This window comes from Dipodomys spectabilis, unplaced genomic scaffold, assembly GCF_019054845.1.
Source record: "Dipodomys spectabilis isolate Male_0828 unplaced genomic scaffold, ASM1905484v1 ptg000023l, whole genome shotgun sequence".
Classification (NCBI taxonomy): Eukaryota; Metazoa; Chordata; class Mammalia; order Rodentia; family Heteromyidae; genus Dipodomys; species Dipodomys spectabilis.
The window spans coordinates 5,727,110-5,744,867 of record NW_024870700.1 but is presented as its reverse complement, the minus strand read 5'-3'; the positions used below and the strand labels follow the sequence as shown (position 1 = coordinate 5,744,867).

At 38.1% G+C, this 17,758-nt stretch overlaps 1 protein-coding gene across 1 annotated transcript; it reads right to left on the bottom strand.

Moving 5' to 3' along the window:
- Nucleotides 1-12,850: 12,850 nt before the first annotated feature.
- Nucleotides 12,851-17,758, bottom strand: LOC122104198 (olfactory receptor 8B8-like). The gene is given in 3 exon segments (XM_042674920.1): nt 12,851-13,060; nt 13,062-13,766; nt 17,747-17,758. Coding segments are annotated over 3 exon segments (927 nt in total).

The following is a 17,758-nucleotide window of genomic DNA, read 5'->3' as shown; positions in this document are numbered from 1 at the left end:
TAAAACACATAGAGGCCTTGCCTTCAAGGCTCTGATAATGCCTTGAAAATATTACAATATACGTAAGTATAGGAAAGAATGTGAGACAATCCAGAAAAGGCAAAAATAAAACACTACACCGTTTCAGAGGGGGGTGTGTTCAATACATTTTAGACATCACAGGAATTTTCAAGGGTCCTCCTCAGAGAAAACACCAAGTTTTCTTCTCTTTGAATGTGAGCTTGACATCACAGAACAATTCCTTTACATTAAAATAAAAAATAAAAATAAGCTTAAAAAAGAAAAGTTAAGCCAGGCGCTGGTGGCTCACGCCTGTAATCCTAGCTACTCAGGAGGCTGAGATCTGAGAATCGTGGTTCAAAGCCAGTCGGGGCAAGAAAGTCCTTGAGACTCTTATCTCCAATTAACCGCCAGAAAACCAGAAGTGGCGCTGTGCCTCAAGTGGTAGAGCACTAGCCTTAAGCTAAAGAGCTGAAGGACAGGGCGGGGAAGGTGACTCAGTGGTAGAGCGCTTGCCTTGCATGCATGAGGCCCTGGGTTTGATTCCTCAGTACCACATAAGCAAAAAGAAAAAAGCCAGAAGTGGCACTGTGGCTCAAGTGGTAGAACGCTAGCCTTGAGCTGAAGAGCTGAGGGACAGCGCCCAGGCCCAGAGTTCAAGCCCCACGACCAACAAAAATGAACAGCTTGTTGGGTTGGAAGGAGGTAGTTTGAGTTTTGGGGGGTGTTTGTTTTATAAAATGAATACAGTGTCAGAATTCTCCCTGCTGCTCCCTATCCATCTTTGACCTTACCAGGCTCCCAGAACCTTCATACTGAGCCTGATATTACTGTAAATTCATTTTTCTGGTTTTGTTGCTTTGCTTTTTCCTAACTCCTCTTATGCCATGGCAAATGTTCTTCTTTGTGCCCCAGGCTTTCAGACCATTGTTTATGCTTAGTGGCAATTTATACTCTTGGAACTTCCTAGACTTGAAACAGTATTGAAAATCATCTTCCAGTCCTGGAGATTATATTTTAAGTACATATCCTGTGCCACAATTCAGACATAGGAAATCAGAATCTCCAGAGATAAACTTTATAATCTGAATTTCTCTTCTAAATTTCTTGATATTTAGCCAAGTAGTCATTGATTTAATGCTCCCATCCTATACTATTTTTCAAAAGGAAAACTGAGGACCCACTAGGTACAGCACTGTTTGGTGGTAGAGTCCAAGCAACAAAAACAAAACAAAACAAAAAATGAGTCTCCAACATCTCTAGTTATATTGCTATGGAAGAAAATTTGTTGGCGTTTTGTTGGCTGAAATGCAGAATTCAGGTAAGGGGCCCAGTTGGGCATTAGTCTTGCTATCACACCCTGGGTTCATTCTGAGGAGAAACTTCAATGATACAATAGAAAATGTATGAAGCCGGGCGCCAGTGGCTCACGCCTGTAATCCTAGCTACTCAGGAGGCTGAGATCTGAGGATCGCGGTTCAAAGCCAGCTTGGGCAGGAAAGTCTTTATCTCCACTAGAAAATCAGAAGTGGCACTGTGGCTCAAGCAGTAGAGTGCTTGCCTTAAACTGTAGAGCTGAGGGACAGCGCCCAAGCCCAGAGTTCAAGCCCCACGACCAACAAAAAAAGGAAAGAAAGAAAGAAAAGAAAGAAAGAAAGAAAGAAAATGTGTAAGTGTGAATCCATATTGATCAAGGAAGTGACTTTGACAGGATTAGACTGAGAAACCCAGCTAATATAATGGGCTATTGAGCATCATTGAACTGATAACAAGGGTCCCTCCAGGTGCTGTGTTTAACTATAATTCAGATGTAATAACTCAATGCACCAGCAATAAGAGATACAGATAGATTTTCAGAAAAATATGTAAATATGTATAATACGTAAACAAAAGACTTTTCCAAGCTTTATATTATAAACTCATACTACTAAGTCTTCCTTACAACAGTGGTCCATGTACTATCTTCTGTGAACATCTTTACCTGGCCCTAAGTTCAGGACCCATTTCCCAGTTCCAATTGAACATCTTTTATGCCTCCTGTCATATTAGTTAGCTTGTCTTTGGGGATTCTACTATTGCCACGGCACTAAACTGCATCCAGCTATAGCCAAATAGTACCACTCTGCTAACTGCATCACTTTCCCTCTGCTTTGCTCTAGGACACCTCAGTTACCACAATATGAAATGTATGTGAGAAGCAGCTCAGCCAATCAGATGCACATATAGTACTGAACTGAAAGGCGTTAACACTCCTAGGAGCCAGTGGGAAAATGTTGCCTTCTGCTGTACTTCCAGTGATTTCTACTTCACAGTATCTTTATGGGCCTCAGAGGGATTGACCCTAAATTTCCCCTTAAGGTAAACCATCAATTCATACTTGCATTGGTTTTCTATCCTTCCCTATTTCACACATCCTCTTCACTGGGATTACTTTTAAAATAAGCTACCTTCACACAAACCCTTGTCTCCAGAATGAGTTTTTGTGGAAACCTCAGCTAAAGTATTTCTAAGGTATTCAGGTTTGAACAAAATGTTCCTTAGTCCACCTGAAGAGAACAGGCTCACCCAAAGCCGTGTGATTTCATTCCATTCTAAATTTACTCCATCCCTGCTTTCTACCCCACCATCAATACCCTCTTTTTCAAATCTCCATGTTCTGCCACACCACAAAGAGAAAACTATGGAACCAACTGAAGTTTCCTTTACAGCTTCCAATCTCTCTTTTTTTCTGTACCCATTTTTAGTTTCAGGGAAAAATTCTACGCCCCAAAGATTCACAGGCCTAAATGTTTACTCTACCTTCCACTTTCTGTCAAAACTGGCTCTCACAGATTTATCAACACATGGTTTACTAAAGCTTGCGAGGGACCATCCATATTCTACTCTCTTTCATGAATTTTCTAAAAAGAAAAATAGTGAAGACAAAAATCTTTAGCCAAACTAAAAATGCAAATATCTAACAATGACATTTCAAAGAGCACACAGTTGACAAGACATATATTTTGGTCAGGAGAGGACAGCCAGAGTCATTATGCAGTGGACTTAAAGAGTCACAATGGCAGCTCCTTGTCCTCCACTTGGCAAGCTGATTACAACACTACATCACTTCTGTGTGTGCATGTGCATGTGCATGTCTGGTGTTGGGTGTGTTAAGTGACATTTGCACATAGATCATGTTTGCTATCCCCCACACGTGGAATATATTTCAGTCTCTGCTCAGTAGCAAGAAGTCTTAAGTGTAAATCTCACACTTTGAAATTTGTCACTCCCTTGGTAATTATGATAAATCCCAAACCCTGCTCTCAGTTCATATTGGAGTCAATTCACAATTAAAGAAAATAAATCATTATTACAAACCTGAAATGAGCCCCCACAGGAAAGGGGCTCCTTGGGGCACAGAAAGCAAAGAAGATTCAAGCTTCATTAAAAGTTGACATTTCTCCAGGCGCTGTAGAGGTTTCTTATTAGGATGACAGAACAACCAAGAAAAGTGCTTCTGGGTTTATGTCACTTTAGAGACTGTTGCCATGGGAACTATGTTGTCTCAAAATCCTCTCATCTGGGGCTTCACTAAAGTCATGTTCCCTAAGGAGCAGATGAAGCCCAAGCAGGAAGCAGTGTAGGAAGAGCTATTCTTAACTCTGTTTCTTTTATTGCAGAACTGCCCTCTTTCCAAAAGTTGGATTTCTGTATAATGCTTCTTTCTTTCCTTTCTTCCTTTCTTTCTTCCTTTCTTCCTTTCCTTCCTTTCTTTCTTTCCTTTCTTCCTTCCTTTCGTTCTTTTGTCTGTCTTTCTTTTCCTTCCTTCCTTCCTTCTTTCTTTCTTTCTTTCTTTCTTTTCCTTCTTCCTTTCTTTCGTCAGTTGTGGGGCTTGAAACTCTGGGCCTGGCCGCTGTCCCTGAGCACTTCAGCTCAAGGCAAGCACCCTACCACTTGAGCCACAGCGACACTTCCGGTTTTCTAGTGATTAACTGGAGATAAGAGTCTCATGGACTTTCCTACCTGGATTGGCTTTGAACCATGATCCTCAGATCTCAGCCCCCTGAGTAGCTAGGATTGTGCATGAGCCACTGGTGCTTGGCTATTTCTATTTTTTATTACTTTCTATTTGTGTTATTGTATTGTGTGGTACATGCAAAGGCAATATAAAGTCTATCAGACATTATCCCTCAGACTTCTAGTAGGGTGGGGTGAGCCCCAAGCGCACCTACCATCACTATACTTTAGAGAAGCATAGGCATATGTTTCATAAAAAGCTTTTAAACCTACCCAGAGACAAAAGATGGCAACTGAAAGGTCTTCATTTGAAATGGCCTTCCTTAGTTCCCAAGAAAGCAAATATCAGGATTTTTTGTATGTGGGTCTATTGCATATTTAATTTTGATTCACCTTTTTAAAATTTTTAAATAAGTTTTTATTGTGAAAATACTGTACAGAGGGGTTACAATTACACGAGCAAGGTAATGAGTACATTTCTTATCAAGCATTGTTGCCTCCTTCTTTGTTTTCCTACTACCATCCCTTCCCTCCCACCTCCTCAACTATACTCCTCCCATCCTCCTCCCCCCATCCCTGCCTAAATTGTAATGTTAGTTTTTCAGCATAGCATCTTATACATCTCATTGTTGCAATGGATCAACCTGTATCCCTATTTAAACAATTTGTTTTTTCCCTTCCCCTTCCCAAATTATACCAACATCAAATACAGTGAAAACATGGGTAATACCATGGGGGAGGGACATACAAAGCAACAAAAAAATCTCATGGTACCTTATAAATATGTTAGAAACAATAGCAAGAAAGAAAAAAGTACTTGTGTCCCTACCTTGGGGTTCATTTCACTTAGCATCATCTTATCTGATCTTTTCTGCTTGTCCCAGATATATACTAGTTATTGCAAATAAAGGAAACCATGGGACCTATGTTTCTTTGGGCCTGGCTTACTTCACTTAATATGATTTTTTCCAAGTCTTTCCATTTCCTAACAAATGGGGCTTTTGATTCACTTTTATTAAACATCTTCAACTCCTTATACATATGCATAATTGATGTTTGCATGTAAAATAGAATCCTAAAGTTAGACAAGATCTTGAATGTCTATGTTGGTGAGTAATAACCATGTATTAAATACTTAGGTACAAAGCAATATATTGGAAATTTTTCAAACATTGCATCATTTATTCAAAATTAGTAATCTCTATACAGACACTTGACATGTTTAAAAATATCATCCAGTGGATTCAAGGATACTGATGATACCTGGGTGCTGGTGGTTCATGTCTATAATCCTAGCTCCCCAGAAGATTGAGATCCAGAGGATCAAAGTTTTCTGCCAGCCTAGGCAAAAAGTTCTGTTGGACTTGGTCTCAAAATAGATAGTAGAGAGCAGGGATAAAAGTGTGGGTAGGGTGTTAAAGTGCCAGCCAAGCAAGCCAAATGAATTCAAACCCCAGTACCGCCACAAAAATAGTCCTAATGCCAGTACTACTACATTACAGTTTGTAACTGCTAGGAAAGAACCTGATTTTCAGTAGTTTATAATAGTATCATTCATCATTAATATCAATTAAATTCAATATAAATAAATATAAGTATGTTTATGATAAAAGTCCAAATTCAATAATATATTTTTTCAAAGAAACTCACCAGAAATTTTTTATAAGTACCTCAATTTTAAAAGCATAACTAGCTTTACTGTAAGGATTGTGAGATTTTTAAATATGCCGACACTGACAGTGTGAAGAAAGTCATGCCAGGTATCTCTTTTTAAGATCAGGATTTTTGCGGAGTCATAGGACCAACTTGAAATTTTTAAGAACCAGTAAAGGAAAGTTACTCAGTGACAGAACAAGATGCAAAGAATTCTGAAGTTTTGAGCTTTTGAGAGCTCTGGTTCACTCTAGCAAAGTTTAGGACTCTTAAAAATAAGTATCCATTTTTAAGTAACATTCATCTCAGGAATATATATGCTATAAAAAAGCAAATTATACTTACACTAGCAGTGTAAAATAAACACTTGTAAGGTGTGTTAAGAGAATATTAGATTCCAAGATTGTGCTAGAGGTGGAAAATACAAGAAAATAAGTTGACCTTATTTAGAGGCAATTTGTTGAAGGGACATCAGAACTATTCTATATGTCAGTGGGAATGTCAATTAGTTTTCTTAAAAAGTAAATCTTAAATATGAACAATCACTGATTCTGTAGAAAGCAACAGACTTTCTCTGCTGGATCGAGATGTCTCAGAAACCCTAATTGCAGGATGCTATTTTTTAACATCTCTACCAGGCAGAAAAGCCACAAAAACTCCACTGTAAAAACTGTGCTACTTTTTAAAGCTTCCTCTGCAGATATTTTTTCCTAGAAAATAATCTTAATAAAAAGGCAAGTTGAAGGAGCTGGACTTAGGACTAAAGATTTAGTTGTGTGGCATTTAAAAAAAATCTACATTAAAAAAAATCTGAGCTTTTAGAAATATCAAACCCTGGCTTAAAGAAGCTGAAACTTGTTTTATCTGAGGGTGCTAGAATTTATGGGGAAGTAGCAGATAAATAGAGTGGAATGGTAGGCTAACACAGTCATAATGGTTAAGATACGTCTGTGAAAATGCAACTAGGTAACTTGCAGGGATAATAGGTTTGGAATAGATGAGTGTGGAGGGAAGAGTGATGGAAGGGGTAACACTAATAGAGATTTGTTGTATTCATACACTGACATTTAAATTGAAACTCCTTTGAATAACTTCTTAAAGATACATTTTTTAAAATAAATTTGGTTAAACAAAAGAAATCAAGCACAAAACTAGGATTCATCCCTAAGGAAAAAAACAAACACTAAAGATAAATCCAAATGCCTAGATAACAACCCACCCTTGAATAGCAGGTTAAAATTGGAAAGAATTTCTATGTTTATTATCCTATATAACACTCAAACAGTCCTGAATTTATCATTTTTTTCTTCATTTTGCAAATAAAGACACTGACTCATCATAAAAAATAAACCAGATTCAAGGCCTAATCACTGATTACAAATGCCACACGCCATCATCCATTGCACACTGTCACTACCTGGATTTAGGATTATGCAGCCTTACTTTTGCATGTCCTGGCACACATTTGGAGGTTGCCTAGATGAAAGAGAATTGATTTCTAAAGTTAAGAAAGAAACTCAAATATTCTTAAAAAAAAAAAAAAAAAAGACAATTCTGGTGAGACTGAAGCACTTTCACAAAGACCAGGGTCAGGGATTTTTTTTTTAAGCTGTACAAAAATTCAAGGAAGTTTGTGTGAATGAATGACCCAGAGTGAAAGATCTTTGGGTCACAGATTACAATGAAGAGACATAATCATAGCTGAGTCTCGTATCCTCTACTTCCAACAAAATGAAAGCATTCAATGCATTTTTTAAAATTTTGTTTTCTTGCAAAGATGCTGTGCAGAGAGGTTACAGTTATATCAGTAAGTAATGAGTACATTTCTTGTTGAGCATTGTTACCCCCGCCTTTGTTTTTCTCCTGCTATTCCTTCCCTCCCTCCCCTCTCCCTTCCTCCCCTCCCCAAAGCTGTGAAGTTCATTTCCAACATAGTGTCTTGTGAGTATCATTGTTGCAATGGGTCATCCTGTGTCCTTGTTTCAGCATTTATCCAATGCAGTTTTAAAAGAAATCAAACCAATTTCCATACCAACTAAATGTGTGGCTTGTTCCCAAGGCACTCCCCCTGCCCCACAGCCTCCCACACCTCAATAATGAGGGGGCAGTATAAAACCACACAGCTCCACCTACTCAAGAATGGACAAGAGAAAGCAGCTTGGCACCAGTCCCAGGTGAAGTGCAAGGTCTGTATTATCCAACATAAGGACCTATTCAAAATGCAAGACTCCCTGTAATTATTCATGGTTTAGCTGTGTCCTGACAAATTTCTCCTGCTTTTAGCACAGGGACAGCTACCTGAAGCTTGCCTATCCTTACTCTGCCTGTCCTGCACTCCACAATGATGGCTCTGCTGCCCACAGGCAGCAACACGGTGTCTTTTGCAGATAAAACTAAGGAGCACAGGTTCTCAGATGCCCAGCCTACTGTCACACACAGGGATGCACCGCAAGGGGCTGGGGCTGGAGTCGTCCCTGGTTCACTCAAGTTCATAGTTTCAGACTTCCCCTTACTTATGTATCAAACATCCTTGGCTTTTTCCTAATAGTTTTCCTCTGATGAGTTGTTGCCATGGTCCACTTTTGAATTGCAATCCATGATTTTAAACCTTTGTTTGAATATACATCCTGAAGACCAAACAAGAAGTTAAAATGTAAAAAGAGGTTAAATATGTAAAAACAAAACCTTAACTTGGATTACTTATCATACCCATAATTCTTTTTTTTTTTGCATTCTTCTTTTTTAATCACAACTTGAACTCAATACTGACATTTGCTTTCACTCATTGGCTGGTGCTCTACAACAATACCAGGCCTCCTGCCCCCCATATTTTTTTTCAATGAAATACCTAGAAATCAACTATTTCATCATCAAATTAGTTTTTATTGGGGACTGAAAGGAAGACAATGCTTGTCTCATAAGTTCAAATACCTTGAGTCCAAACCCCAGTATCACCAAAATGACAAACAAAAAACAAAGAGAGACTGAGAGAAATCAGCTGTATACTGAATAAATGCATTCACAGAATATCTTCTGTGCAAATTTATAAATAACACTCTATCAGTTAACCCCTCACCTTGTTAAAACTCATTAATAATTTAAAACTCATTAATAATTTAATGTATAACTAACATAAATGTTCTTGGCAATATAAGTGGTCAATGTTATCCCTAAGGTCTATTTTTCATGGACTATGTTTTACAAATATTTCCATGGGATTTTTTAAGTAATCAATATATAGCTTATTGTCCATGTTATATATAGCTTATTGTCCATGTTATAAAATTATGGACCTAATTAATTTTGTCGGTAGTGAGGCCTGAACTCTGGGCCTGGGCACTGTCCCTCAGTTCTTCAGCTCAAGGCTAGTGCTCTACCACTTGAGCCACAGTGCCACTTCTGGTTTTTTCTGCTTATGTGGTGCTGAGGAATTGAACCCAGGGCCTCATGCATCCAAGGCAAGCACTCTACCACTGAGCCCCTTCCTAGCCCATGGACATAATTTTAATTGCTAAAAAATATTGTTTTCAGCCTGGCACTAGTGGCTAGTATCTGTAATCCTACCCACGCAGGAGGCTGAGATCTGAGGATTGCAGTTCAAAGCTAACCTGGGCAGCAACATCCATAGTGAGACTCCTATCTTCAATGAACCACTGCAAAGCTGGAAGTGGGCCTGTGGCATAAGTGGTAGAGCACTAGCTTTGAGAAGAAAAAAAGCTCAGGGATAGCTTCCACACCCCAAATTTGAGACCCAGGACAGGCAGGCAGGCAGACAGGCAGGCACACGTGCATGCACACGCACACACACACACACACACACACACACACATTGGTTTTCATGTACGATGTATTTTTGTTTTTATGATAGTTTATTTATTATATATTTACTTGAGTCCACATTTTCACCTTGAAACCAAGTCCCATTCTAAATTGTGACCTTGGAAACATGAGGTCAAATTTAATGCTGGTAACTAATTGCTATGTGTCCTGAAAGATGATTAGAAGCTAACCTGTAGAAATGAAGGCATGTCATTCCAGGAAGAAGAATGCATCAGTGAAAACAAAACTGGGGGCTTTACTGGGTCCCAGTAAAGCCTTCTTCCTTGGGAAGAGGCAGGTGATAGTAATGGATGAATCAGTTGATATGTAAAAGGACAGAGAAAAAACTGTTGAGCAAGGACTTATTATGGGAATGACAGTCAGTCTTCCTTAGCAGTGTGTGAAATAAAACACAGAAGCCAGATATAAGAGGATCAAAAGATCAGATTTTGGGCTGGGAAGGTGGCTCAGTGGTAGAGCACTTGCCTTGCATGCATGAGGCCCTGGGTTTGATTCCTCAGCACCACATAAGCAGAAAAAAAAGCCAGAAGTGGTGCTGTAGCTCAAGTGGTAGAGCGCTAGCCTTGAGCTGAAAAGCTGAAGAACAGCGCCCAGGCCCAGAGTTAAGGTCCCATGACCGGACCCCCCCCCCCCCAAAAAAAAAAAGATCAGATTTTACTGTGGATAAAGCAGGTTGGAAGGAAGAGCTGAGATCTGCAAACACACAACTTGCTAATTCCTTCTAACTCCACATATAAATTTTATAAACCCAGGCACAAGCAGAAATAAATTTTTAGGCCTACCCTCCACAAGAAAAGGGAGCACATCACACACTCTCTCACTTTGGTCTCCTAGAAGGAATGTCAGTGACACACTGATATAGTAAACTAAATTTCATGTATTACATCACAAACAATTCTTGGGTTTTTAGATTTTACACAGAACATGTTGGATAGCACGATACTTACAAATCCATTTCAATCTTTAACAAGTTTATTATATTTTGAGAGAATCAATGTATTGAGACAGAATAAGTTGTACTTCTATAATGTAAAAATGCAAATGCGTACACTTCGCTTTGATGAGTATTCTTTACTGCTAACGTTGTATTATAAACATTGTTTTTTTAAATGTTAACTCACATTTTAATGTAGTATGAAAACAAATTGAAAAGTAAATCTTCTTTTGGATGAGTTGTATTTATTGTGTGAAAAAAATCAGTGTTTTGAATAAAAGTTCAATAAATTAAAAAAGAAAGAATTATCCCACTATTTTACCTCCTGGGTATGGAACAATAGGCACCAGTTAAAGACAAATCATCTACTTTTGATCAACATCTAACCATTACAGGAATTACTTGTACATCATATTTCTATGGATCAACAAAGCAAATCATATCTCATATGCATATAGACACATGCTAAAAATTATTCCCAAAGTTCCATGATTCAACCAAATTTTTCACCTCCAATACTCTTCCAAATGTGATCTTCCAAAAATTAACCCATGAAAAGTCATATGGCATCACTGTGAATAGAATTAGACTTCTTTAAAAGTCAAAAACAACAACAAATAACAATAAACTTATAAGAAATGTACACATTATCCTGGCCATGCAATTGTAACCTCTCTGTACAGTATGTTCACAAAAAAATAAAATGAAAAAAAAAAGAAGTGAAATTGGCCATGAGAAAAAAAATGCAACAAGAAATCAGAAATAAAAGGAAGCACAGTAAACTGGATGAAATTCAGGGACCCATGTTAGAGTAAATTAGACTTGAAAACCATGGAGACATCCAGGTACAAAGAACAAAGGAAAGGTTTATTATCAGCAAAGGACTGGCAAGACAGCATCTCACAAGAGACGTTTAGAGGATTTTTCTGCCTTATATGGTTATAGCAGTCTTAAAGGAGTGCCATCTCAAGGAAAAGGGGAGAGGAGGCTAATTATTTACTACCTTTACTAAATGAGCCTAGTGTTTGCTAGAAAAGGAGCATGCTAAGAGGAGGCTATTGGGCTAACAACCTGGAACAAGATTTAAGATTTTCTTCTCAAAGACCCTGAAGTAAAAGCAGACATCCTGAAAACTAAAATATGCCTGGAACTTAAAAAATTAAATCCCCCAACAACAAATCCTCAAAGAAACAACTGCCCCATTAATAAGTAGGCTAAAGACTTAGACTTCTCTGAAGAAGAAATAAGAATGGCCAATAGACACATGAAGAAATGCTCGACTTTTCTCTGGCCATAAAAGAAATGCACATCAAAACACTGAGATTTCACTTCACCCCAGTTAGAAATCTAATAACAACAGATGTAGAGGGGATGTGGCCAAAATGGAATCCTACTGCACTGTTGGTGGGAATGTAAACTCTGGAAAGAAGTATGGAGGTTCCTCAAAAGACCACACGTAGAGCTCCCCTATGACCCAGCAATCCCACTTTTGGGCATTTATTCAAATGATCACAAACAAGGCCATACTAAAGCTACCAGCACAACTATGTTTATTGCAGCATTATTCACCATAACTAAGATATGGAACCAACCCAGATGCCCCTCAGTAGATGAATGGATCAAGAAAATGTGATATATATAATGGAAATCTATGTCTCTATCAGAAAGAATGACATTGCCCCATTTGTTAGGAAATGGAAAGACTTGGAAAAAATTATATTAAGTGAAGTAAGCCAGGCCCAAAGAAACATAGTCCCATTGTTTCCCTTATTTGCAATAACTAGTGTATGTTTAGGACAAGCAGAACAGGTCAAAAGCTTTGCACATATAACCATATAAGATGATGCTAAGTGAAATGAACCCCAAGAGGTTCAAAACACAAGAGGTTTTATCTTTCTTGCTGCTGTTTTTAATGTACTTACAATGTTCTTTGTGATTTTTTTGTTTCTTTTGTATGTTCTTTCCCCATGGTATAACCCGTTTTCATGGTATTTGATTCTGGTGCCCAGTATCTTGTATATACATTTTTCTAATTTGGGGAGGGGAGGGAAATAACAAAATGCTGAATAAGGATACAGGTTGACCATTGTAGCAATGAAATGTACAAGACACTATGTTGAAAAAGAACTTTACAACTTGTGGGGGAAGGAGGAGGTGGGGAGATGGGGAGGGAAGGGATGGCAGGGGAAAAACAAAGGAGAGGGTAACAATGCTCGAAAGGAAATGTACTCATTACTCATATAACTGTAACCCCTCTGTATAGAACCTTTACAATAAGAAACATATTTAGTTAAAAAAAACTAGTCTGAGCAAAAAAAACTAAAAAGTCTCAGTAGAGAGTAGATAGCATTGAATTTGGCTTCCTTCACTGAAAATAGAAATAAAGAAAATTCTGATCAAGTTTTATATTCTTCTTCTCAATCACTTTCAAGAAAAGACATTTCTACTTAAGGTTTTCTTCAGGGCAATTTTGACATCCTTATTCTTCAGGCTATAGATTAATGGGTTGAACATGGCTACCACTTTTCCCTGGTCCAGCAGCAAAATAGAAGGTGGTTTGAAGTATATAAAAGCTCCTGACCCAAAGAAAAGAGATACCACAATAATATGGGAACTGCAGGTTCTGAAGGCTTTTTTTGGACCTGCCAGCAGATAAGCTAATGTGGAGAATGTTGGAAAGGATAAAACCATAAGAAATAAAAATAGTAACAATGGTGATACCAATGTCAACGGTCACAACAATAAAGACCACCAGTAGATGTATGTAAGAGCTATTACAGGCTAGTTCAAGGAGGGGAATCATGTCACACATATTGATCAGGCTATCTGCATGAAAGGTTACAAACAGTATAGTTCTCAAGTGGGCTACAGCCCCCAAAACTCCCATCCCATAGATGCCAGCCAAAAGGAAGAAACACATTTGGGGAGACCTAATAACCTTGTACAACAGTGGTTTACAGATGGCCATATAACGATCATAAGCCATTGCTGATAGGATGTAGGATTCAGAAAAGACAAAGAAACAGGAGAAAAAGAATTGAGTTATACACTCAGCATAGGAAATTATGTTCTTCTTTAAGACAAAACCTATGAGTATTTTAGGGGTGATGGTAGTGGAGTAACTGAAATCTATGAAAGACAGGTTGAAAAGGAAGATGTCCATTGGAATCTGTAGGTGAGAGTTCAACCCAATCAAAGCTATTAGGCCCAAGTTCCCCACCACAGTGACCACATAGAAACTTAGAAACAGGAAGAAGAGCGGCATCTGGAGTCTTGACTGATCTCTTAAGCCTGAAAGGGTGAACTCTGTCACAGAGGAAGAGTTTTCTGCAGCCATTCTCCTCTAGGAGGGTCTATGAAGGGAAGAGAAAAGAGTCAACTTCACTGGCTACACACCCTGGAAGTTCATGGAAGTTATGGGATAGAAGAAGAAGAAAAGAGACACGTATGGGCTATGGCACTAACTGGGGTTACGTATTCTTACAACTGCTGGGATGCAACTACTCTAATGAAGCACACAGTTGGTGATGCAGGCACTCACTACTTCAGCCTGAACTACACTGCTGTTCTCTACTGCCCTTAATACGTGTCTTTCTTGAAGATGGAAATGAATCTAAAGGAAAGAAATGGGCAACTTGGAGCTCAGACCACTCTGATTCTGCTTCTCCACTTTCAGAGTCAATTGTGCTAGTTTATTTAGTCCTGCACAACGCGATTTCTGGTTGCCTCCTGAAGTTCCTGTACAGTTTCCAGGGAAGGGACGGCATCCCTTTCTAGAACCATGGATGGTGGGGAACTGAAGATCTTTTGTTAGAGATCTTAGTAGGCATGTTACAGAGGCACCCATGGGACCATTGCCCCAGAGTCTGTCTCTGGCAGAGAAGAGATTCCATGTACTTTTGATAAGCTTTACATGGCTTTAATGACCTGTTTTTAACCTTTAAGTTGCAACATTTTAAGCATGATTAAAAATGAAGCACTGTGTGGTAAAATAATTCTTACTAGCGGGGCTGGGAAGGTGGCTCAGTGGTAGAGCGCTTGCCTTGCATGCATGAGGCCCTGGGTTTGATGCCTCAGCACCATATAAGCAAAAAAAAAAAAAAAAAGCTGCAAGTGGCACTGTGGCTCAAGTGGTAGAGCGCTAGCCTTGAGCTGAAGAGCTGAGGGACAGCACCCCGGCTCAACAAATATACATGATGTTACCTATCAATCTTTAAATTATTTACTAAGTGGGGAGTTCAAAAAGCTAATTTTGAGTCAACTGTGGTCTATCCAACTCTAATGTTCATAGTCTTAATTACTGGCTACACTACCTCTCCATGAGTGATAATGAATTCTCTGAAGCGGTTCTTTTAATTGCAAGGATAAGATTCTTCATTCATAAACACAAGTAATTTTAAAGGAAAATGGAGACTGTTAGAGACAAGAAAGGTCAAACTAGAGTATCAGACATCAAAGAGGGAAATTCATTATTTCATCCACATCAAAGAATTATTCAAATTCTTCAAGTTCTAAAATAAACTCTTGCCTGTTCACGCAGTTTAATATTGACAATTAAAAACAAATACTTTTTTGGAGCAAGTAATCAAAAAAGACTTGAAGCATTGCTCAATGAGATCAGTTATTCATGGCTTAATATAAAACCACACAAGTAGTCACATCTTTTGCCCTGACCTTGAAATGCAATCTTTTAACTCAAACCACTGGCATGGAGGAAGAAAATTCTGAATGTAACAGGAGGATAGAGACCTGGCTGAAAATTTAGAAAATTACAAATCATACTGCCTATGTCATTGGCTGAGACTATTATAAGGACTAATAAAACTTTGGGTAGCAATTTGCATTCTAAATTCTATATGAGACTTTCTTATATGAAGGATAGCAAATTTTATAATCAAGAAATAAATATCTATTTGGAAGAATTCAAGTCTTAGCTAGCAAATGCTTTATATATGTTTTTGGTCAGAATGAAAGCTAAAGTACTCTGAAAAACACTACAAAAACCATAAAACAGAGTCTATCTTCTTCCAACCAGGTTCAAATAACAACATTGCATACATCCTACTTGTGTATGATTTTCAGTACTTTTACATACTTGCACATGGATTTGGTCTTGCTCAGCTTACTCTCAGTAATAATGATGGTGTCTCATGTGCCAACTTACAACTCCCCACATCTCAGAGAGATTCAAATAAATCTCATATCCTCAATTCTCATATTTTCAATCTCATATTTCAATTTTAAATCCCATATTCTCAATCTTACTACACACACTTAAGAAATAGAAACTCTCAGATAATTATCAAAAACTTAAAATCAGCCCCACAAGGCAAGTTCTTCTTGAGACCAAAGGCAAAGAAGATCTCAGGGGTTCATTAAATTTAAATATTTGCTTGCTTCTAAGAGCTTTACAGGGTTATTGTGTGTGTGTGTGTGTGTGTGTGTGTGTGTGTGTGTGTGTGTGTGTGTGTGTTACCACTTCAAGGATGGTTTCCATGGAAATTTAATTTTCAATTCATCAAGATTTTTCAAGTGAGCCAGGGTTTCTATAAGTCTTTTTACTGTTGACTGGCTCCAATTAAGCAGAAAGAAGCAAAGAAACAAATACTCTTGATTAACGTACATTTGGTGCAACTTGTACCTTTCCCAAAATCTTGACTCTCTATATAGCAAGTTCCTTGTGCTATTTATTACTGACCTTAAATATATGGGATACATATATAGCAAATTCATGTGTAGACGAATGTCAACTCAAAATTTTTGTACAGGTGGTATATGCATTCAACCTAGCATGTCTGGTATGCTATCAAATAGCATGTAGGTGGAGCTGAAGATAATACCTTCTGTTCCACAAAAAAAAAATCCAAGAACAAACCACAATTTTAGAAAAAAAAAGAGTCAAACAACTTGCTCAGAGAGACAAAATGGCAGGGGAAATGTTTTCATTTGAAGTAAGTTCAATTAGAGTCTAAGAATGAGCATAAAATTAAGAAAGAAGTCATTTGATTGATTGACATTGGGTTTTTCGACCCCAAGCCCAAACTTTAGAAGTTTCCCATGTCCCCATACCTCAAACAGAGAGATGTGGTGAACGACAAAGAAAGATTTATTACATGGCAGCCATAGGAAGGCAGCACTTTGGTGTGTCTCCAGTCATCATGCAGATATTTGTCTTAGCTTTAAATAGACAACTAGGGACAGTGGGTGAGAAAGGTATGCATAGTTAAAAACAGTCCCAAGTCATAGATGTGGCCTGATTGACCATAAAATTGACAGAAACTCTCCCACAAAAAGAGAACTTCAAGCATGATGAATATTTCTGTATACTCAAGGGAAAGATCTGAAATGATTTTAAACAAAGTGTGTATACTCTTGCACTCTAATTTTCTTCTTGATCACTTTTTAATCTACACTTTGACACGAAAGGTTTAGAAGATTGAACATTAATGACATTTTTAAAGAACTGGAATTTATTTTGCAAAGGTCCTTAGGAACAAATTCCTGTGGGCATAGGACTTATTGCTGCAAATCCTAGCACTCAAGAGGATGTGATGGGGGAGTCATGAGTTCCGGGCAAGCCTGGGCTACATAATAGATCCTCTCTGGAAAAAAACAACAACAATCTCTATAATACATAAAACTATTTAATGTTTCTGTTTCCTCGTCTGTAAATTTTATTAATTTGTATCTTTCAAAGAACTATCCAGTTCATTTAAGTGGTCAACTTAATTAGCATAATTATTAACAATATTTTTATTTTTTTAAGTCTATAAAGACTTGACAGATGGACTGCATCAAATTAAAAAGTTTCTGCATGGCAAAGGACATAGTTACTAAACTAGAAAGACAGCTAACAGATTTGGAGATCTTTACCAGCAATACATCAAAGGCCTAATATACAAAATATCAAGAAGCTCAAGAAACTAGCCCCGCCCAAAGCTCATAAACCAATTACTAAAAGGGCACAGGAGCCAAGGAGAGACTTCTCAGAAGAAGAAATAAGAATAGCAAACACACACACACACACACACACACACACACACACACACACGGAAATGCTCATCATCCCTGGCCATGCAAATCAAAATAACTCTGAGATTCCATCTCACTCTATTTAGATTGGCTAAAATTGTGAGTTCGAACAACAACAAATTTGGCAGGGATGTAGAGAAAAGGGAACTCTATAGCAGTATTGATGGGACAGCAGTTTGGAGCTTCTTCAAAACAAGTAAACATAGATCTTCCCTACTACCTAGCCACACCACTCCTGGGCATCTACTCAGAACATCACAAGCCAGGATACCATAATAAAGACACTTGTACATCCGTGCTCAT